General features: G+C 44.9%; 2 protein-coding genes across 3 annotated transcripts in view; both read left to right on the forward strand.

Annotated features, from left to right (window-relative positions):
• PAHX (phytanoyl-CoA dioxygenase (PhyH) family protein) overlaps positions 1-13,818 on the forward strand; it is a 111,006-nt gene extending 97,188 nt beyond the window's left edge. The window contains exons 9-10 of one of the 2 annotated variants that reach the window (XM_086517209.1): positions 12,898-12,961; positions 13,030-13,267. In XM_086517209.1, the coding sequence (XP_086373335.1) occupies positions 12,898-12,961; positions 13,030-13,086 (121 nt within the window). In that variant the 3' untranslated portion in view covers positions 13,087-13,267. Of the gene's footprint in view, positions 1-12,897; positions 12,962-13,029; positions 13,268-13,560 lie in introns of those variants that run through there. The other variant, XM_086517208.1, reaches the window with a different exon arrangement.
• Positions 4,323-6,923, forward strand: LOC147453847 (uncharacterized). Its single transcript, XM_086516904.1, has 2 exons — positions 4,323-4,842; positions 6,844-6,923. The coding sequence occupies exons 1-2, from the start codon at positions 4,323-4,325 to the stop codon at positions 6,921-6,923; spliced, it is 600 nt and encodes a 199-aa protein (XP_086373030.1).
• Positions 13,819-22,456: the final 8,638 nt, after the last annotated feature.

Consider the following 22,456-nt stretch of genomic DNA (forward strand, 5'->3'; position numbering starts at 1 on the left):
AAGAAATACCGAAAGGGGCGCCAATTTTGGGGCCTACAGGTTGTCGGCGTCTGCTCGGGGCATTCTAGCTTCCGAGCCGTGTGTGTGCTTAAGTGTTAATTCCCATTGTAGGTTTCCTTTGCACGTTCTCTTTGTGTGTGTTTAGAGTAAAGAATTTCGGGTGAAAGCCAAAGCCTACTGCTCCACGGGCCGGTTTCATTATATGTAAGGCCACCAAGAACGGATACTTCTGATGCATCACATCGGATGGGTGGCAGAGAGCATCGAGAAGTAGTTGACCATTTGGAACAGACATCTCTGATGAATCATGGGATGGGTGATATAGAGCATTGCGAAGAAGTTGTTTCGTAAGTTCGTTGAGAAAGGACTAAGTTATGGGTATTCCTGATGCGCCACATGGTGGATGATGGGAGCATCGAAAAGGGAATATTCCTTAGTCAAGAGGAATCCCGAATTGAGTTAGAATTATGCACAAGAAATGAGACAAGCACTTGAATGAAGATGGGTTCAGCGTAAGCTTCGAGGAAATGCAGTTGCTTTTTGAAAAAGCAAGTTATTTTTCGGGAAAGCAGACGCTTTCCCATAAAGGAGTGTATCTTCACATTGCATCTGAGCATGAGATTGCATCCAGGCTCCAAGATGCTTGGGTTGTGTAATCATGGTTTTCAGCATATAAGTTTTTAGTGTGTATTTTGCAGGTTCAGATTGTTTTTTAAAGTACCCGTCCACCTACTTAATTATTGGGCAGCCCTAGATAAAAAATGCAGCAAAAACCAGGCGTCCCCTACTCTCTCTCTCTCTCTCTCTCTCTCTCTCTCTCTCTCTCTCTCTCTGTGGCACAGCCGAGCTTTATTCCTTGTATTCAGGATTTCATAGTGGGAGCCAGACCAATGGGCGTAGCAGTGGATTATGCAGTTTTGACAGTCTGTTTCATTTCACTTTAGTACAGCCAAACATCAGGAGGCAGGTCACATACCCGTTATACATTTACACTAGAGACTGGCTCGGTTTATACAGAGGAGATCTTAGCCATCTATGCACAGCTGGTCCTGGCCTCTCAGTGGAGGAGTGCACCACTTTACTGCATGGTGCAGCATCAGAGGCATACCCATACACTCAGCTGGATCTGAGGCGATATTCTGGGAGCATGCCCGAGAATAGTTGGTATTATGAGGAGTGTAGAGAGATGAGAGCCCAGCTTTAGAGGGATCTTCTTTTAGGAGTGATCACTTTTAGACAATCTCGGATTGCTTCTTGGCGCCTTGTGCGACGGAAGAAACAAGCTTACTTGGCCCAGATGAAGCAAGACTTGTATCATCTGTTCTTGAGTAGAGACTCAGGAGAAGCATGGCGATTCTTTCATGAGTACTCCCCTCCCCTAGTGATTACTTGTCCTGATGTGTGGGGCGAGTATGCCTCATTATTATACACGGTTCTTGGACAGGATTCCCTTCCAGATCCTACAGAGCCATGCCCACCTAACAGCACCTTCTTTACCATTGAGATGGTAAAGAGAGCCATTGATAGGATGAGGGCTAGCAAGGCATATGATCATGATGGTCTAGTAGCAGAGCACTTTACACATGCTAGAAATATGCTGGTAGAGGTTCTTGCAATGTTGTTCAATCGTGTCAGGTGTGAGGGGTTACCTAAGACTTGGAGGTTGTCTACTATTGTGCCTATCTACGAAGGAGGTGATCCTACAGAGCCTAGGAATTACTGCACTATTATGGTTGGGCACACATTGGCACGGTTGTATGCATCCATTCTTGAGCAATAGTTGAGTAATTGGGCAGAGGGTGAGGGTGTACGAGCAAAGGGCCAGGCTTGTTTTAGGAGCGGTTTCTCCACTCTTGATCATATTCTGACACTCAGAGCCATCATTGAGGAGGGAAAATCACATGGGAGACAGATTTTTTGTAGCTTTGTGGATTTCCGCAAAGCATTTGACATGGTACCGAGAGCTCGATTGATGCGTAGACTGCAGGAGATGGGGTGCCCATAGTGTTGATTTGGGGGATTATGGCTCTATATAGCTCAGTGATGGGACATGTACACACTCCGGAGGGGATATCTGATTTAGTTCACTCCATCATTGGGGTGAAACAGGGTTGCCCTTGTCTCCTACTCTATATTGGGTATGTATGTTGATGAGGTGTATGATTACATTGACAGAGAGGGTGATAGAGGTGCCCAGCTGGCAGGGGCGTGGATCCCATTGTTATATGCTGATGATATTGTGTTGATCTCTGACTCACCAGAGGGTATGCAACGACAGTTGGATGCATTACACAGTTTTGCAGAGGATAGTGGATTGTTTGTAAACCTTGGTAAAACCAAGGTTATGGTGTTTAAGACCACACCACAGTGGATCAGGAGATCTGCACTGACTTTCACATATGGTCAGGAGATTGTAGAATATACAGATGCATACATTTACCTTGGGTTGTCTTCACTGGACCGAGGTTTTCTTTGGGGAGAGCAGTAGGCGCTAGACTAACTAGAGCTTTTGCGGCCTTGGGAGGCTTGGAGAGGATGTGTTCGCAGGTTCAGTTCCAGGAACCTCGGACAAAGTTATGGCTCTTTGATACTTTAGTAGCCTCAGCTATGTTGTATCGGGTGCAGATATGGGGACCTTTTGTAGGCCAGGATTGTTGGAGACGTATGGAGAGGCCCTTGGTATCTATGATCTCTCAACTGATCAGAGCCAAGGCATCCATATCCCACGCTATCATTCGAGCAAAGCTAGTTGCCTCTCCTATGGAGATTGAGGCTCTTATCAGACCAGTCTCCTTTGTGCACAGCTTGTGGGATACTACTAGAGACAGATATGCTAGATTGGCCCTTGAGTCTTCCAAACAGTTAGCTCTTCACTGGGACACTTTATGCTGGTATGCACAGATGACATCATGGTTTCAGACGCATGGCTTCGCCATGGACAGGCTGCCCCCTTTCCAGTATTCTCTTCAGGCACCCTCGATGTCTCTTACACGGGTGGAGCTTACTAGACTCATTCGTCAGGACCTGATCTAGTTGGATACCAAGAGGACATGGATAGAGCCGCCACAGGAGCTGGGCACGAAGATGCCTTTCTATAGAGAGCATCTTCTCCACCTCACAGGAGATGGGTTTGTGATTCGACCCAGCTACATGGACATACATATGTCTCATGGTTTGCGGTGTGCCATTGGTTAGATATGCACATCCTCACATCAGCTAGAGATTGAGGCTGGTGGATTCAGAGGTATACCAACAGACAACAGGATATGCCCGTTATACCAGCTAGAGCCAGAGACAGAGCTACATTACATATGTCAGTGCACAATGTACTATGAGATACGAGGCCATTTCTATTGCTTATTCAGAGAGGGTTTCGGTCCTTTCTCTAGGGTCATGAGTTATGAGGATCAGAGATGTCTTGGGCTATATCTACTTGAGTTACACAGATATAGAGACACTTTACTGGGGAGAGATAAAGAAAGACGGTCCCAGAGACAGATTACAGATTTCTTTTCACTAGACATGGGACAGCCAGAGGAGCAGCCATCACTGTAGAGCTCGGCCCACACTCATTCGACCACTACCGGCACTCTCACCGACCGGGCAGTGGAGCTACGGAGATCTAGACGGCCACGATTGAGGAGGGGGGCTACACATCATCGATGGAGACTACAGAAGAGGATTCGAGCCATACTCTCTCGACATCCAGAGTAAGGATGATCACAGAGGAAGAGAAACTGAGTGTGGCAAAGACATCTTCATGGGCGGAGATGATAACAAGGACACAAAAAAAAGCGGACGAGGCTGAAAAATGGATTGAGGTCGTCAAGAAAGGGAAAGGTCAAGTAACTCCTTGTACACCGACGCTTATCAACATGACTCTCGAAGAGGAACAAAGAAGGCGGATGCGAGCACTGCATGTGAGAGTGACCGGTCCCAAGGACATAAACAATGTGGAGAAAGAGGTCACAAGCCTTACATCCATGATGGGGATGGAAAAGCCTTTGCACACAAAGGCATGGAGGGTAGGTAAGAAAAGTGATGGCACGGGAGAGTCTTCAAAGGGGAGAGCTCTCATACTACGCTTCCCCTCGTTGGAAGAGAAGAAGGAATTCTTGAGGAAGAGGCCTACTCTCAAAAAGATAGGTATTTTCCTCGGTGATGACGTGACTCTCTCACAGCTCGCACATATGAGAGAGGTAATGCCAGAGATTACAGCGGCAAGGGAGAAGGGAAAGATAGCCTTCTACAGAGATGGACGGGTGGTGATTTTAGAACGGCGTACTGCATGACGGTGCGAGAACTATGGGACCACACTGAAGATGGCTACCTGGAACTGTAATGGGTCTATGAGGTTGGACGTGGGTGCATTTGAGGAGAGTTTCAAAGACAAGGATATTGTGTTCTTCTTAGAGACGCATCAGGCCCGTGGACAAGTAATGCCACATGTGGTGGGATACAGATGGGAAACAGCTCACAGGACAAATGCGAGATATGAGCACGGGAGTAGAGGTTCAGGAGGAGTAGCAGTGCTATTCAGAGAGGAACTACAACCATTACTGCATATTGTACGAAGAGATGATCATGCTAGATATATGTGGGTGAGACTGAGACCTGACACAGGTCGATTCCTATATATTGCCATATGTTACTTTCCTCCCAGTACATCAATGTATGCTGCATCCAAAGGGCAGGCGCCTTTCTCTATCCTAGATGATGACATTTGGGAGTTTTCTAGGGATGGTGATATCATTCTCCTAGGGGACTTCAATGCCCGAACGGGCAACTCGCAGATAGTCTTCTACGACACTTCAGATGAGATGCTTAGAGAGCTGGATGTGGGTGAGTTGGGGCTTGACAGATGCTCAGATGACAGAGAGCAAACGGAGTACGGGAGATACCTCATGGAAATGATGACTACACATGGATTAGCCATACTTAATGGCTTACAGCGATTTCCTGGAGCAGTCGGTTTCACATGCTTTCCACATAGACATGGGGCCAGTACAGTGGATTATGTTATGACACAACCATCCCCTGCATTCAGGATTTCACAGTGGGAGCCAGGCGAGTGGGCATAGCAGTAGATCATGCTCTCTTGACACTATCCATTAAATTTCAGTATAGTACAACCCAGACATAAGGAGGCAGGTCACACACCCGCTATACATTTACTCCAGAGACTGATTTTGTTTATTCAGAGGAGATCTGGGACCGTCTATTGGAAGGCACAGCTGGCACAAATGGTACAGGCCTCTCAGTGGAGGAGTGCACCACGCTACTGACTGAGACATTGCATGGGGCTGCATCAGTGGCATACCCACACACTCAGCCGGGCAAGAGACGACATTCTGGGAGCATGCCCCAGAATAGTTGGTATGATGAAGAGTGCAGAGAGATGAGAGACCAGCTTCAGAGGGATCTTCTTTTAGGAATCATCACTTACAGACAGTCTCAGATTGCTTTCCGACGCCTTGTGCGACGGAAGAAGCGAGCTTACCTAGCCCAAATGGAGCGAGACTTGTATCAGATGTTCTTGAGTAGGGACTCAGGAGAGGCATGGCGTCTCTTCCATGAGCACTCCCCTCCCCCAGTGATTACTTCACCTGAGGTGTGGGGCCATTATGCGACATCATTATATACGGTTCTTGGATAGGAACCCCTTCCAGACCCTACCAAGCCTTGCCCAGCTACGAGCACTTTCTTTACACCTGAGATGGTACAAAGGGCCATCGACAGAATGAAGACCGGGAAGGCATATGATCATGACGGTCTAGTATCGGAGCACTTTATACATGCCAGGGATATGCTGATGGAGGTTCTCGTAGTGTTGTTCAATCGTGCCATGTGTGAAGGATTACCTGAGACTTGGAGATTGTCTAATATTGTGCCCATCTTCAAGGCTGGTGACCCTATAGAGCCTGGGAACTACCGCACTATCATGGTTGGACACACATTGGCACGGTTGTATGCATCTATCCTAGAGCAACACTTGAGTAATTGGGCAGAGGGCGAGGGGGTACGAGCAAAGGGTCAAGCCGGCTTCAGGAGGGGTTTCTCCACTCTTGATCATATTTTGACACTCAGGGCCATCATTGAGGAGGGCAGAGCACATGGGAGACGGATATATTGTAGCTTTGTGGACTTTCGTAAAGCATTTGACATGGTACCGAGAGCTCGATTGATGCGCAGGCTACAGGAGATGGGGGTGCCCATAGAGGTGATTTGGGGGATTATGGCTTTGTACAGATCAGTGATGGGACGTGTACGCACTCCGGAAGGGGTATCTGATTTAGTTCACTCTACCATTGGAGTGAAACAGGGCTGCCCATTGTCTCCTACTCTATTTGGTATGTATGTTGATGAGGTGTCTGATTACATCGATAGAGAGGGTGACAGAGGTGCACAGCTGGCAGGGACGTGGATCCCATTGTTGCTATATGCTGATGATATTGTGCTGATATCTGACTCACCAGAAGGTATGCAACGACAGTTGGATGCACTACGCAATTTTGCAGAGGATAGTGGATTGTGTGTAAACCTAGGTAAAACCAAGGTTATTGGTGTTTAACACCACACCGCAATGGGTCAGGAGATCAGTACCCACTTTCAAATATGGTCAGGAGATTGTGGAGTATACAGATGCATACACTTACCTGGGGGTAGTCTTTACTGGGCCGAGATTTTCCTTGAGAAGAGCAGCAGAGACTAGACTAACTAGAGCTGGTGCGGCTCTGGGAGGAATGGAGAGGATGTGTTCGCAGGTTCAGTTCCAGGAACCTAGGACAAAGTTATGGCTCTTTGATACTCTTGGTTGCCTCTACTATGTTATATGGGGTGCAGGTTTGGGGACCTTCTGTAGGCTAGGAGGGGTGGAGGCGTATGGAGAAGCCCCTGGTATCCATGATCTCTCAGCTGATTAGAGCCAAGGCTTCCGTACCACATGGTATCATTCGAGCGGAATTAGCTGCCCCCCCTATGGAGATTGAGGCGCTGACTAGATCAGTCTCCTTTGTACACAGTCTGTGGGATACTACCAGAGACAGATATGTCAGGGTGGCTCTAGAGTCCTCCAGACAATTAGCTCTTAATGGGGATACATCATGCTGGTATGCACAGATGGCATCATGGTTTCAGACACATGGTTTCACCATGGACAGGTTGCCTCCTTTTCAATACTCTCTACAGGCACCCTTGAGGTCTTTGACGCGGGTAGAGATTAATAGACTCATTCGTCAGGATCTGATCCAGCTGGACACGAGGAGGACATGGATAGAGCCGATACAGGAGTTGGGCACAAAGATGGCTTTTTATAGAGAGCATTTTCTCCACCTCACGGGGGATGGGTTTGTGATTAGACCTAGCTATATGGACAGGCATCTTTCTCATGGTGTGCGATGTGCCATTGGCCAGATACGAACGTCCACTCATCAGCTTGAGATTGAGACTGGCAGATTCAGAGGGACACTAGCAGATAGCAGGATATGCCGCTTCTGCCATCTAGAGCCAGAGACAGAGGTACATTACATATGTCACTGCACAGTGTACTATGAGATACGAAGCCGTTTTCATTGTCTATTCAGAGAAGGTTTTGGGCCTCTATCTAGGGTCATGAGATACGAGGATCAGAGATGTCTTGGGCTATATCTACTTGAGCTACACAAGCATAGAGAAACTTTACTGAGGAGAGTTGAAGAGAGACAACCCCAGAGACGAATCACAGATTTCTTTACACTAGATATTGTACACCCAGAAGAACAGACAGAGGAGCAACCAACAGTGGAGAGGTCTACCCGCACTACTGGCATTCTCATTGACCGAGCATTGGAGCTAGGGAGATCTAGACGACCCCGATGGAGAAGAGGAGCTACACAGTTTCGAAGGAGGCTATAGCAAAGAATTCGAGCCATACTTTTTCATCGTCCAGAGTGCAGATGAAGATGGATCTCTATGAAGATAGATCTCTACTTCCCTCCCAAATTGTCTACACATTGTATAGCTCAGTTCACACATCTCACGCCTTTCGCCTTCACACCTATTCGCCTTTCACACCTATCCGCTTAGTTTAGGATTCCGCAGTATTTATATCTTGTTATCCCTAGTTGGATTTATTTTGTTAATCTGACTTGGTATCAGATACACCGCATTGTAACTTCCTGGTCTCTTTGGTCACTTTGGCCTTTTGAAGACGTTAATATAACATTTCATTTCTCTCTCTCTCTCTCTCTCTCTCTCTCTCTCTCTCTCTACCCAGAAAAGCAAGGCGCCCCTTGTGCCCCTATTTTGGGCAGCCAACCTCCCTATGCCTATAAAAGCAACCAAGTGCCCCAGTTTTAGGCAGTTGCAAAATTAGAAAAGCCAGCACCAGAGCACCAGAGCCCATCTTCTGGTCCCAAGTACTGTCTCGATCTTCTTTCTCTCTGTTTTTTTCTATTTATCAATTGGCTTCAATATTAAGTGATAAATTCTATTTACCTGTGTCACAAAATGATGACGTGGCATGTCCACCCAAATGAGATTAAATGGAAACTGACAGACATAAGTTGTTGCAACTTATGGGCTCCCTTTCGATGGGGCCTACGGGACACAAGGCATTAATTTTAAATGCGTAAAGAGTGTTGGCGTGGCAAGCTGCACAAATGTCCGCAAAATGCGTTGGCTATTGACGTGGCAATGTGTACGGATTTCCGTGATTTATGCTTGCTGCCTACAGCGCTAGCTTTTGGGGGTGAGATGCTTTTAGAACCTGAAGCTTTTCATGTGCTGCTTTTAGAAGGCCATGGGCATATAAATTGTAACTAGGGCCTCTCTTCCCCCTCAGATTGAGCAGAGAGGACCCGCGGACTTTGTACTTTTCTCAAGCATTAATATAAAGGTAAATACCGAAAGGGGTGCCAAACTTACGGGCCAATACCTGTGGGCACGAAACTATGCCGGATGGTGTCGTCTCTCTCTCTCTCTATTAAAGTTCAGTGATTTTGAAGTTTTTGTTTGCGTGTTGCTATTGATTTCACGCTTGCGGTGTCCAAGCCTATAACAATGGTATCAGAGCTCATAAAGATTCTTCTATGGAGGATCTGACCCTATTTTGTAGCACACAGTTTTTTTTGTGAAAGAATCTTCGTGTCATGACCCCGGACTTATTAGCCACTCCCACCCTTCGTCCATCGTGCATCGGGCGCGCTCCCGTCTTCATCACTCTGTCTTAAAGGGCATAAGCCTTAAAGAACTGCAGATTACACATGGGTTCTCGTGGAGAATCTGATAGAGATAACACCTCTCAATAGGAGGCAAAGAAAAGTTGAAATCCGGCACGGGAACTGAGAAAAAGAATGAAGATTTGGGCAAATTTTCGGCGGAGAAGTTTGCTAGAGCGGAGTACAAGCATCAACTGCAGGTTGACACGTGTGTGAAAAGATTGATCAAGTACTCGAGAGACCCGAGATTTGTGAAACACCTGAAGAATTACCCGATTGATGAGACTCACTCGGGATGGCGTGAGGCCATTGATTCTCCTCTCAGGTCGGGAGGAAAGCTTAAAGGACAGATGAGTGCAAAAGAGTGGAAGTTGTGCTTGCAAGAAGAGCTGGATAGAGCTGTTGATCAGAAGATGAACAAGATAATGAAAGGCTTGAAGCACTTTCGAAAGAAGAGAAATCGGTGGATTTCCCCGGTTATTTGGGCCGAAAGTCGAGTTTCGAGGTGGCAAGCAGATCTAAGAAGCGTGCTCGTTTAGAGAGCGACTCAGATTTCGTCTTCAGAGAGTTCCAATAGTTTCTCGTCCTCTAGTTCAGGAGAGGATGAGAAAAGGCGGAAGAGGCGGAGAAAAAGCAAGAAAAGCGGATTTTTGAGAAAGTCTAGAAGGCATGGAAGGCCATCTAGCAGTTAAGAGGAGGAGAGCTTATCCTCTTCTGACAGTGACCAGATGAGCAAGAAGACCAAGGAGTTCAAGGAAGGGGGTCAGGCCGTCAGGTTTGAGATGTTTTCAGGCTACCAGGACACCCATCGAGCCCTTGAGTTTGTACAACAGAGTTTGATGTCCCCTTCTCTGGAGGTTGGTTCACAGAACACTCCAAGTTGCGAAGGGCGGCATCTTACTTGAAAGGAATTGCACAGACATGGGGGTTTACTCTGTTGTTTAGCAAAGAAGCACCTGCGACGAGGTTAAAATTTAAGAAAATTTTTAGGTTAACTTGGATATCACTTGAGAATGATTAAGAAAGATACATTGGATGACTACTGCCAGAGGTTTTGGGATACTTATCTGCCAGTATCTTCATTTTGGAAGATTACTTTGAGAAACCAGATTGAGCTGTTTTGCTGTGTTTTATCAACAGAGATTTGAGATTATTGTCTAAACCGGAAGTCTAACTCCGAGATGGTGAGTGGTTTTGTGGCGGGCAGCCTGTAGCAGGGCTACAGTGTCACTTGCACGGGATAGGCAGTTACAATTATAGTTGATCCTGGTTCACATTGGGTGGACACTCGTCGTCGGCAGTGACACGTGACAGATACATGGAGTGGTGGTCTAGTAGATACCGTGGCCAGTTCACCACCACCACAGTTCCGCGATAGACCTAGCTGGACTGTCAGTGATATTTTGTTAGCCGTTGGCTCTTCTTTATGATTGTATATATGCTCAACTGTTCTAGTTATGAAGGACACTCTCAATTGTCTCGAGTCTAAAGTCTTGGGTCGATTATCAGTTTAGCACTTGCACGTCTGCACTCTCCCTACACATATAGAGCCTTGACACCCTATCGTACCCGTGAGTCCTGGGCTTGGAGCTGAGTATGCTGCGAGCTAGAGTCTGTACTGGTTCATGAGTTAGTCGAGTTCCTTTGTGTTTGGAGCCTACTGCTGTTTCATTTGTTGTTCCCTTAAGTTGTTTTGTCCATTTCCCTTCTTGTCTACTATGTATTCTATTGGAGTGAGGTTTCTTGCATATTGCACTGAGGAGCACCCATAGTAGAGAGCACGACCATTTTCCATGCTACAGTTTCAGTACTAACTTTTAAGTTCTGAATCTCGGTAATTTGGTTATCGAAAGCTGAAAGTTGAATTTGAATGTGATTTTTTGTGCCATGTCATCTAATTCATAAAGTATATACCTAACTTATGTTTAGGGCTATGCAAGAACACTCTATAATATATAAACCATGTTCTTTATCTGGGGTCTTTAAAAAAACGTGGAGTACACGTATTATACTTCTATGTATATATGCCCTGTCCCGTACCTGGCTGCTATGCTTTCAAGATTAAGTGCCAGAGGATTTGGTGCTTGAGGAGCAGATATGGTGGAAGAGACAAGGAAATCCTTTGACCTGAGAAGATCTTGGCACACAAGGAAAAGAAAGTGAAGGGAAAGCTGGACTGAAAATACTTGGTCAAGTTCAAGAACTACCGTGCTCTTGATGCCAAGTGGATGGAGGAGGACTTGTCAGATAAGCAAATGATAATCACAGTGATATACTCAAATACTCCATGGGAGGTGTTCCAGAGGTGGACTTAAGCTTTCTGCTTATGTCATAGTGTAGGATGCTAGCATAGAGAGGGTTCCCGGCTGCCCTAGCCAAAACTTCTTGATGTCCTCTTCGACATTGTAATCACTTCGGGCAAGGGACCATATGGAAACAGTACAACTCTCGAGGGTCCAAGTCTCTCTGTTACTCTATGTCTAGATGCTCTACAAAGTGAGAGGCCCAAGGTTCCTTATAAACAGTACAAGCAATGCCAAAAGCAGAGCCCCAAAAGCTGAAGACGTAAAAGCACTTGGCATCCAAAAGCTCTGTTCCTACAAACATGCGCTGAAAACTGCAAAAAGCTGCCACTGAGAATTGCGGAATTCCATACAGGCTGCCACGTGGCAATTCACTGAAAATTCCGTACAGTCAGCCAACTGTCGGCGCAGATTGCGGGTCCGTACATTCAGCCACGCAAGCAAAGGCATAGGGCTGATTTTAATCTGCTAGGGGGCCTTTTTATTTTTTTTAGGCCACTCAAAGAGAACTTGTAAGTTGGTAAACCTTTTAACTCCTTATTCTTTTTCTCGGTTTTAGACCCCTCGGCCAGTTCCTACCAAACTCAATAAAGTTAATCCAAGATCCGAAGGTCACTCAAATGTCCTGGTGTCATGCAAACGATCAAAGATGCAAACACCACATACAGAGAACTAGTCATAGCACATAGGATTTTGGCTTTGACCAAGAGATTGGCATGGACCAGGTTTCTAGGGAGAGTGAGTCTGTGCCTGGCCAAACAAACGCATGGATCAGAGGCGTCTATGACCTTGACGCAGAAACCCTAACCCTAAAATCCGTCACAGACATACTTAAGACCTTGGCTGCCGGTCTCAAAAGTAGAAGTGTTCCAAACTAAAAGAACTGCTGGAGGACTTCAGATGCAACATCTCCACTATGGATGATGATTATCCCAGCCTCGGAACTGTAAACTAGTAAGTCTCACATGAGACAGAGGACCGTAAGTAGAGACCACCTATAAAAATGAAACATCAATTTGAGACAAGCCACAATCCAAGTGGTGAGGCCATCACTTGGTGGAGAACCAGTGGCCCCAAACTTAGTGCCCCTTTCAGTATTTTATTTATATCAACTTGGGTACACAGTGCAGGTACAACTCTCCCCCTCTTAGGTGCTTATGCTCAAGTACACCACACAAATCTTGCTTTGCTCCAAGTACTCAGACTTCTTTTCGTTTTTGCCAACTTGAGGGCTCCTGGATACTCCTTCTCTGTTACAATTTCCTCGGGCATACTGCAAAAAAGAAAGACCCAGAAAAGCTCAGGACTTCTCATCATCTGGTGCTCCTAAAGCACCCTCTTGCGTGATCTGGGCTTCAAAAAAAGGGATCTCTGAATTTTGTTTTTATCCAGTGCAGGGTATGGTCAGCCATGTTGGGCACATGCTCTGCTGCCATGTATGCACGACTGGCTGAGTCCCATGTAAATACTTTCCAGTGGTTGCCATAGTCGCATTACCATGCCTTCCCTGGACCTAGTTGTTATGGCAGGTGATTATCAGACCTGGTATCATACCCACTAAGACTTTCATTCAATGTACTTTTTAATTCTGACATTGAATTACTTCATTCACTGCGTATGAGGCACGGGCATCCTGCTTGGATGTGCCGAAACGATTTACCCCTCTTTATCAGCAATTCTTGCGGCACACACAACTCTGTTATTCCAGCCCAGAGGCTGCTTATGATTCAAGCTGGTCAATATGTTCAGTCACACGTTATTGTGGAAGTATGAGCCAAGGAGTTTCCGCCCAAGTTTTAGTGGGTCTATAATCAATTTGGCCACCAGCTTTGTTCATTTCTAGTTGGGCATATCTCATGTATCACTCTCCATGTGTTCCCATCTATTACACGACCTTTGTGGTAAATACTTGAAATAGTTGTGAAACATGAAAACCTTGCACTCTGTTTTAACAAGCACACTTCCTGCAGTTTGCTTTTCCCCCCCCCCCCCCCCCCCCCAATGCCCCTCTATTTTTGGTTTTCATTCTAAAGAGTGACTTGCTTTTGATTTGTAAACAGGCTACAAAAAAGAGAGCTTCCAGGGCCTCTTTATGGTTTTTGATGGGTCTTTTACGTACCTGAATCCCAAGGATTCGTTTACTTATCTTAATCATAGCTCCTAATTGTTCTGTGAAGGTATTATTACATTTTTTCATGTGAACATGATGAAGTGTTTGCTCAGCCTATTTGTACAGCTTTGTAATGTAGATATGGAGTTGGTAATTGAGCTGGAAAGTGCCTTTGTAAAGGAGGAAGAATAGAATTTGTGTTGTGTTATTTCGAGGTCTTTTCACAAGAAGATTTAGAAATTTTCTCATGTAGGAAAAGGGAGCCTTTTTGAGCGTTTTTTCATACAATGCATAACATTGTGAGCTTCTGCTCGGGAGGCACCGCATACCTAGCAAGGTACGATTGGGGGTAGGGGACCACCCGCGCCCCCACCGGGCAGGCGGTCCCCTACCCCCAATCGTACCTAGCTAGGTATGCCGTGCCTCCCTCACAAAAGCTCATGATGTTGAGGTAAGTCATAATGTGGGAATTATTGTGAGAAATCTGTCCAAAACTTCTTGTGTTTGAGTATAGAAATATTGTGTGATAGAAATGAGGAGTTATGAAGGTGGTGGTTGTGTACACGATGTTTATTACAGCATAAGAATAGCTCATGCTTCAATAAGTCATTTGGAACTTGTAACACCCCCCTCTGAACACCATCCAAAAGCCAGTCCATCTGCACTTCATTTGGAATTCAAGATTTGTTCACCATCGTGAGGATTATGCAAAGCAAATTCTCTCAATGGAGTCTTTGCTCAAAAGCGAAGCTATATGTTGATTGTAGAATTGAAATGCATGTGTGGAGAAAGAAGGTTTTGTTGTGGGGAAAAGACCTTTAGTGGCCTTTCCCCGTAATCACTGCGACTGCATGGCAACTGGCGGGGAGCCGGGAGCCGTGTGCGCGGGAGCAGTGATTACGGAGGAAAAGGTCACTGAAGGACCTTTCCCACCGGCCGTCAAGGTCCAAGGGAGAGGGGCCAAGCACTGGTGTCTGAGCATGAAGATCTCCCTGTAGCAGCGCACAAACACTGTTCATCAGCGCAAGTACACTGTATTTTAATTACCGATTTTGACTCGTCAGAGATAATTATTGGCTCAACTGGTGGATTACGGCTTTTAGATGAAGGGCCCAAATCTTCAGCCACGCGACCCTGGACCTTGATGGATAAAGCATAAAAAGAAAGATTGTGAAGGGACGCCATAGTCAAATTATTATGGCAACAAGTTCTCCATTTGAACAGGGTAACTAAGGAATTGACAAATAGAGTCTCCTTGCATCTCCTAAGTTATGATAGGAGCTTAGGAAGTAGTTCTTCCTTGTGTTGGTATTTATGCAAGGGGTGTGCTCATGTTTTCGGCAGAAGAAAGGGAGGGGGTTTGTTTGGTGTTCTATCAAATATTGATATTAATACTCATTGCCATGGCGTATTGCTGCTCCATCTCGATTGTACAACGCCTTCTACGTGCAACCTTGGAATGAGCTCGGTTATTGCTAGATCACTTGGCAAGCAGACTCTCTCTCTCTCTCTCTCTCTCACGCGCACACGTTTTTTTGGTAAATCTTGATTGAATTTACAAGTGGGAAACCTAGGAAAACCCACAATAAATAAAAGGTACAAAAGACGACGCACTAGAAACAATCAAAGTAAATCCTATAAGCTTAAAGAGAGATGTCTCCCACATCATGAGCAAAGTGTAGTGCTTGTCCAAGCGACAATTTGAAGCAAGGGAAATAGTCAATTTGCATGGCATGAAACATTTGAGAGCTTTGTTGGTGCCGTATGGTCCATATACCCAAAATTTGACCCAAATGAAGATGACCTCAAACGGAGACTCTTGCAATTGGAAGACCCCAAAAATCCAAAACCGTTTGTGTAAGATCACGGAGGGGAAATGAAGGCACAAAGCAAAGGACACTTGACTGCTGATGAAAGTGCAAGAGCAGCGGCAATCCCAAAGCAAATGCGGCACAGTCTCGCTAGCCCCATGATATTGGACACAATGAGGGGACGATGCGCCACACATGCAATAAGGAAATGCGCTTTTTAAGTGGTACATTATTCAAAAGACATTGTTCTTTGTCACCACAACTGAGACTCGGAGAGTGACCACAACTAATTTTCGAGATACAACCCATGCATCGGGCTGTAGTAAAGCATAAATTGATCCCGTTGATATGCAGTCCAAAAACTAGTATGGACGAGACTCCAATATGAAAGCCAAGAATCCTTAAATAATGGAGGCAATAGGGAAACACAAGCAAGCAGCTACTGAATTTATTGCCACAAATGTCGATAATGGGGTCCTAGCTCATTGTGAAGAGCGGCAGTAGGAAAGCAGAGAACTTGCCTTGAGTCATCCACCTCTTGATGAACGTGGCATACCCCTTTTTACAAAAGAAAGTATGCATGTTGAGAAGAGCCTTGAACGAAAGTGAGAATGCTTTACCCCAATGAATGCTCTACAACTAGAGGGAGTTACCTTGAGGGGAGTGGCGACCATACTTGAACAAACGCGAGATAACAACCTTCCAATCACCAACAAGGGACGAAGTGAAGGGACATCTACGAATATGGCTATCAAGCCACCCAAAGTGGGTGCCAATGACTAAAAGAAGGCGTGACAATACCCCCGCATAAATGTGAACCATGAGTGTCTAGAGTAGTTGTTGTTCCACCAAAGTAGGCATGAGCATGGCTTTCCTGCCAGAACATGTCGACATAGATCCAAAATATTAATTCCCAATCGCTTAGGTGTGCGTAACTTATCTGCCGCAACCCCTTCTCGTGGGAGGATGGGTGCTATAAATGCTTCAGCATGCAAGAAATAAGGGACCCAAGCCACTAATGAGGCTAGAAGTAATAAGTAGAACTACGCGTAAGCCATTATAATGCATTGGACAATTTTCAGACGCACATGCAATGGCTACGTTGATAATTTCCAATAGCTTAGCTTGAATTGCAATCTTTGGAGTACCCAACCTAATTTTTGTGCCGCGGACACATTCCAACCAACCGGATATCCCAGATAACATACTATCAAGGCCTCAATCTCAGGCATATTATCTTGGGAGCATTGTTGAGACAAGGACCCTGAGACATTGTACTTGTGAAGCATTAATAATAAATAAAGAAATATCGAAAGGGGTGCCAGTCTTTAGGGCCAATCTCTTTGGCAAGATTTGTCGATTGAATACATAAGTGTTGTGAGTAAAGGGATCGGATCATTCATAGAAGAAGAATCGACCGATCTTTGATACCATTGTAATAGACTTGACACTCCAAGTCAAGAATCTACCATAACACATGCGAGAAAACTGAAAGAACTGAACAAAACTGAGAGAGAAACGACACGACACGGTGAAGTTCCGCGCCTAAGAAGGAACTGTGATGCTGGACCAACCCGCCTCGGGCGAGAACAATTAAGATGAAGATTTCAATGGACATTGCTGTTACCATATACATGTGATAGTGATGTGTGTGAACACACTAGGACTACCGGGGCATTTTTTCCCTCTTTAGGAGGTTTTTTCCCCCGAGCATTGTATATACGCCCATCACCAACAACACAGACGTGTTCAAAATGTTTGCTGCTAAGGACAAGGTTGGATGGGGACAACTACCCTACGTGGGCTTATATGATGCAACATGTTCTTGTGTCAAAGGGCGTTTGGAACATTGTGTAGGGCATTGATGTACGTCTTGGTTCTGAGGATGTAGGCGATGTTGAGGATGTTGCAGGTCTTGCTGCAAGGATTGCAGTTGTTAGAGTTGTTTTGCCTACGGCAGAACAAGCTCGTTGGGATGTTAAGGATAGGCATGCTCATGCATTGATTGCGTTGTCTGTGAAGCGCACCATTGTTCCTCACATCCGTTCAACAAAATCTACAAAACAGGCTTGGGATATTTTGGCTGGTCTTTATGCAAGTCGCAATGAGGCTCAAATTGCTTTGCCGCATAAAGAGCTCGATCGAAGATTATGCATGAGGAAGATGATATGGACACTTTCCTTGCTAGTGTCAAGGATATCAATGAGCAGCTTATTTCTACAGGTGAAGTCATTTCAAACAGTTCCCTTGTGCAGACTGTTCTTGATGCCTTACCAGATTCTTACCAAACTTTTGCTAGTACTTGGAGACTTATGACCCAAGGAAATCCTGAATTTGTCAAGTTTGATGCATTATGCACATTGCTGTTGCAAGAGTCACTTTCCAGAAAAAACAGGACTAGGCAACGTGCAGTTGAACAGGCTTTTATTGCTTCTCAAAGAAAGGGTGGTAATAGCAATGCATCCACTTCTTATGGTTCTGCTGTGAGCGGCAAAAATATGTTAGGAAATAAGACGTAGCTAAATAGATAATTGAGTAGATTACTTAATGGAGAGAGACAGATTTATATACACGAGATTATAGAGTAGAGAGAGAGAGAGAGAGAGAGAGAGTACACACGATATACGTGGTTCACCCAATGTGGGCTACGTCCACGGGAAAGCAGCCACTCAATGGCTTTAGTACTTCAAAACAAAAAGTAGTTTACAAAGGGATTATACCCTTAATGGAGCTCCTGTCTTGCTTCACTCTCACCACCTCACACTCACCTTGTTGCATCAACTTCACACTATGAAATGTGTGTAGAAATGGCCTCCTTTTATAGGCCAAAAGGGCTTCCCTCTCTTATGAGAGACAGCCATGTGTAGCCGCCCTTGTGCGAATAAATCCAAATCGGACCCTCCAATCCGCCCATGTGTGGCCGCCCTTGAGAAGACAAGTCCGCTTTTGAATTCGGCCATCGACCACCGACCATTGACTTCCGACCACCGACCATTGACTTCCGACAACCGGCCATCGGCCAACCGACTGGTTGTTTTCCAATCACTTTCCGGCCGCCGTCCGACCATAATATTCCGGCGGAAAAAAAAAGTCTCGGGGGCGGAGTTTAAAGTTGCCCTTGATTCTTGTCCGTGAAAATTTTGGTTTCCGGTGAGTGATTTTCCTTCACGCACGATGGCTTCTCCTCATAATGGGGGCCTTACAAATGTGCGCTTTTACCACAGAAAATTACAAGGGTAAATCAGGCTCCATACTTAACAATCTCTCACTTGGAGACTGATCTCCAAACCAAACCTGTGACTGCTTTCCATTCTGGCTTCTTATCCTTGAATGCCGATTGAAGATGAGCAAAAGCTCAACTTCTCCTTGTTGACCACCTTTGTAAACATGTCTGCAGGATTTTCACTTGTATACACCTTTCCTAGCTTTAGTTGTCCCTCTTCCAAAAGAGTGCGTATGAAGTGATATCTCACCTCAATGTGCTTTGTCCTTGAATGAAAGGCTGAGTTCTTCGCAAGATGGATAGCGCTTTGGCTATCACTGTACAAGACACAATTGTCTTGTTTGAATCCAAGCTCTTCTAAGAATCTGTGAAGCCACAGAATTTCTTTGCTTGCCTCCGTCATTGCTACATACTCTGCTTCCGTGGTAGAAAGTGAAATCACTTTCTGCAGCTTTGAAGCCCAGCTTACTGCTGTGCCTCCAACCGTGAACACATAGCCAATAGTGCTCCTTCGAGTATCTTTGTCACCTGCCATATCTGCATCAGCATACCCTTCTAGAAAAATATCAGTTCCTCCAAAATACAAAGCATTTGTTGTTGTCCCTTTTAGATACCTAAGTATCCACTTCACAGCTTGCCAATGCTCTTTACCTGGGTTGTCCATGAACCTACTCACAACTCCCACTGCATGTGCAATGTCTGGCCTTGTCCAGACCATAGCATACATTAGAGAACCTACCACTGTAGCATATGGAACTTTAGACATATAGGCTATCCCCTCTTGTGTCTTTGGACACATATCCTTCGTTAGTTTAAAATGACCAGCCAAAGGTGTAGAAACTGGTTTTGCATTTTGCATTGCAAACCTTTCTAGTACCTTCTTGATGTAATCTTCTTGCGATAGCTTTATTGTCTTCTTCGTCCTGTCCCTTGATATTTTCATACCAAGTATCCTCTTTGTAGCACCTAAATCTTTCATTGAAAAAGATTTGGACAGCTCCTCTTTTAGGTCTTTGATGTCCTGCATGTTAGCACTTGCAATCAACATGTCATCAACATACAACATTAGGATGATGAATTTCCCATCTCCCAAATTCTTCGTGTAGACGTAGTGATCCAGTTGCATCTTGTGAATCCATGATCCAACATCCATCGATCAAACTTCAAGTACCATTGTCTTGATGCTTGCTTTAAACCATACAAGCTCTTCTTTAATCTGCAAACCATTTTCTCCTTACCTTTTACTTCATACCCCTTTGGTTGAAGCATGTAGATTTCCTCCTCTAAGTCACCGTGAGGGAATGCCGTATTTACATCCATTTGCTCGAGATTTAGATCATGAGCAGCCACAAGGCTTAAGACAAGTCTAATTGAGTTCATTTTTACAACAGGAGAAAATATTTCATTGAAGTCAATACCTTTCTTTTGAGAAAAACCTTTTACCACAAGCCTAGACTTGTACCTTTTCTTCCCACCTTCTTCTTCCTTCAGCTTGTACACCCATTTGTTTTGAAGTGCCCGCTTACCTTTAGGCAACTCAACCAACTCCCATGTTTGGTTGCGACGTAGTGAGTCCATCTCCACTTGCATGCTCTTAGTCCATTGTTCTTTGGATTCATGTTGCATAGCTTCTTCGTATGATTCTGGCTCTCCAGAATCTGAGATCAAGAGATGGTTGAAGGAAGGAACAAACCTTTCTGGAGATCTACTTGCTCTTGTAGATCTTCGGGGAATAGGTTGAGGCTCCTCATTTGGTTGACGTTGTTGCACATTGTCACCGTTTGCAGTCCTTGAGTCTTCACCGTCCTCAAGCTCCATGTACTCATCACCTGTTTCTTTTGTTTGTTTTCTTTCCAAGTAATCTTTGTACATATTTTGTTCGTTAAAAATTACATCCCTACTCCTTAAGATTTTACCATCTTCAGGATTCCATAGGCGATACCCAAAGTCTCCTTCTCCATAGCCAATGAAGAAACACTTTTTAGACTTTGCATCTAGCTTTGATCTTAGGCTTCTATCTATGTGCATGAAAGCCTCACACCCAAACACTTTGAGAAATGCATAATTCACCGGTTTACCTGTCCATGCCTCTTCTGGAACTCCCCCATCCAATGCCGTTGAGAGTGACCGATTGATTAAGTACACAGATGTACTTACAGCTTCCGCCCAAAGCTCAAGCGGTAGGCCTGCATGTAGCCGCATGCTTCATGCTCGTTCCATGATTGTCCTGTTCATCCTTTCCGAAATCCCATTTTGTTGAGGTGTCCTTGGGGTTGTCCTTGCCTTTGAATGCCATTGCTAGCACAAAAGCTTTCAAAAGCTTGGCTGCAATATTCGCCTCCATTGTCGGATCTGAGGCATTTAACCTTGGTACCTGTTTCATTTTTCACAAAGGCTTTCCACCTTTGAAATATGGAAAATAAATCGGATTTATTCTTCATGACATAAACCCATGTTTTTCTACTCGCATCGTCTATGAATGTTACATAGTACAATGAGCCACCAAGTGATGGTGTACTTGCAGGACTCCAAACATCAGAATGAACCAAGTCAAGTTTTTAATTTTTTCTTTCATTTCCTGATTTTTGAAATTTTACCCTCTTTTGTTTACCATAAACACAATCTTCACAGAACTCTAAGTCCACTTCTTTCAAACCTGGTAGAAGCTTCTTTGTTTGAAGGATTTGCATTCCTTTGGCACTCATATGCCCAAGTCGGTAGTGCCACACCGCACTGTTAACTTTTGTAGTTGCTGCACAAGCTGAAGGTTGCGTGCTAACAGTACACAAGTAAAGTGTACCGACTTTTTCTCCCTTGGCAACCACCAAAGATCCCTTTGAGATCTTCCACCGTTTGTTTCTGAATGCAATGTTGTGACCTTCATCGTCCAATTGTCCTGTAGAGATCAAATTTTTGCGAAGAGAAGGAACATGCCTAACATCTTTAAGCTTCCATTCATTTCCGTTAGTAGTTTTGATAGAAACTGTACCTTTGCCGACAATCTCACAAGCTTCATCATCTCCCAAGTATACATACCCAAAATTACCTTTGGTGTAGTCTTGGAAATGTTGCTTGTGTGGTGTCGCATGGAATGAAGCCCCGGAATCTACTATCCAAGAATTAGACACATTGTCTAATGAGAGAATTAGAGCATCTTGCTCTACTTTACCTGCCACATTGGCCTCCGATGTTGGCTTGTTGTCTTGAGACTCTGTCTCCTTCTTCTTCTTGGACCAGCAATCCTTCTTGACGTGGCCCTTCTTGCCGCAGTTCCAACATTCAAGAACTGACTTTGTGCGTGACTTGCTCCGCCTTGAGCGATCACGACCCTTTTGGTTTTTGAACCTCTCCTTAGGCCTTCCTCTTGTTTCCACTGATAGTGCAGCACTTGATGATTCTCTTGTGCTTCTCCTTCGCATTTCCTCGCTTAGGAGAACACCCACAACATCATCAAACTTAAGAGTATTTGTGCCAGAGATAGAATTACTTACAGCCATCACAAGGCTGTCCCAACTATCCGGTAGAGATGATAGTATAAGGAGAGCTCGCACTTCGTCATCGAAATTGATTTTCACTGATCGAAGTTGACTTATGTTTGTGTTAAAGTCATTTAGGTGTTCTGCAACTGAACCATTCTCTGCCATCTTTAGATTGAACAAGCGCTTCATAAGAAATACCTTATTGGATGCTGATGGTTTCTCGTAGAAGTCGTCAAGTGACTTCATCAAGTCCTCCGTGGTCTTCATCTCCGAAACATTGAAGGCCACCGTTGAAGCCAAGCTTAACCGGATTGTTCCCAGTGTCTTTCGATC

Source organism: Adiantum capillus-veneris, chromosome 7, assembly GCF_014529385.1.
Source record: "Adiantum capillus-veneris isolate H3 chromosome 7, ASM1452938v2, whole genome shotgun sequence".
Classification (NCBI taxonomy): domain Eukaryota; kingdom Viridiplantae; phylum Streptophyta; class Polypodiopsida; order Polypodiales; family Pteridaceae; genus Adiantum; species Adiantum capillus-veneris.

Excerpts from the sequence above, each read along its gene's own strand:
- LOC147453847 (XM_086516904.1), top strand. The coding sequence starts at position 4,323 with ATGGCTACCTGGAACTGTAATGGGTCTATGAGGTTGGACGTGGGTGCA. Across the intron at positions 4,843-6,843 it reads GCTTAGAGAGCTGGATGTGG|GTTTGGGGACCTTCTGTAGG; the intron begins GTGAGTTGGGGC and ends TATGGGGTGCAG.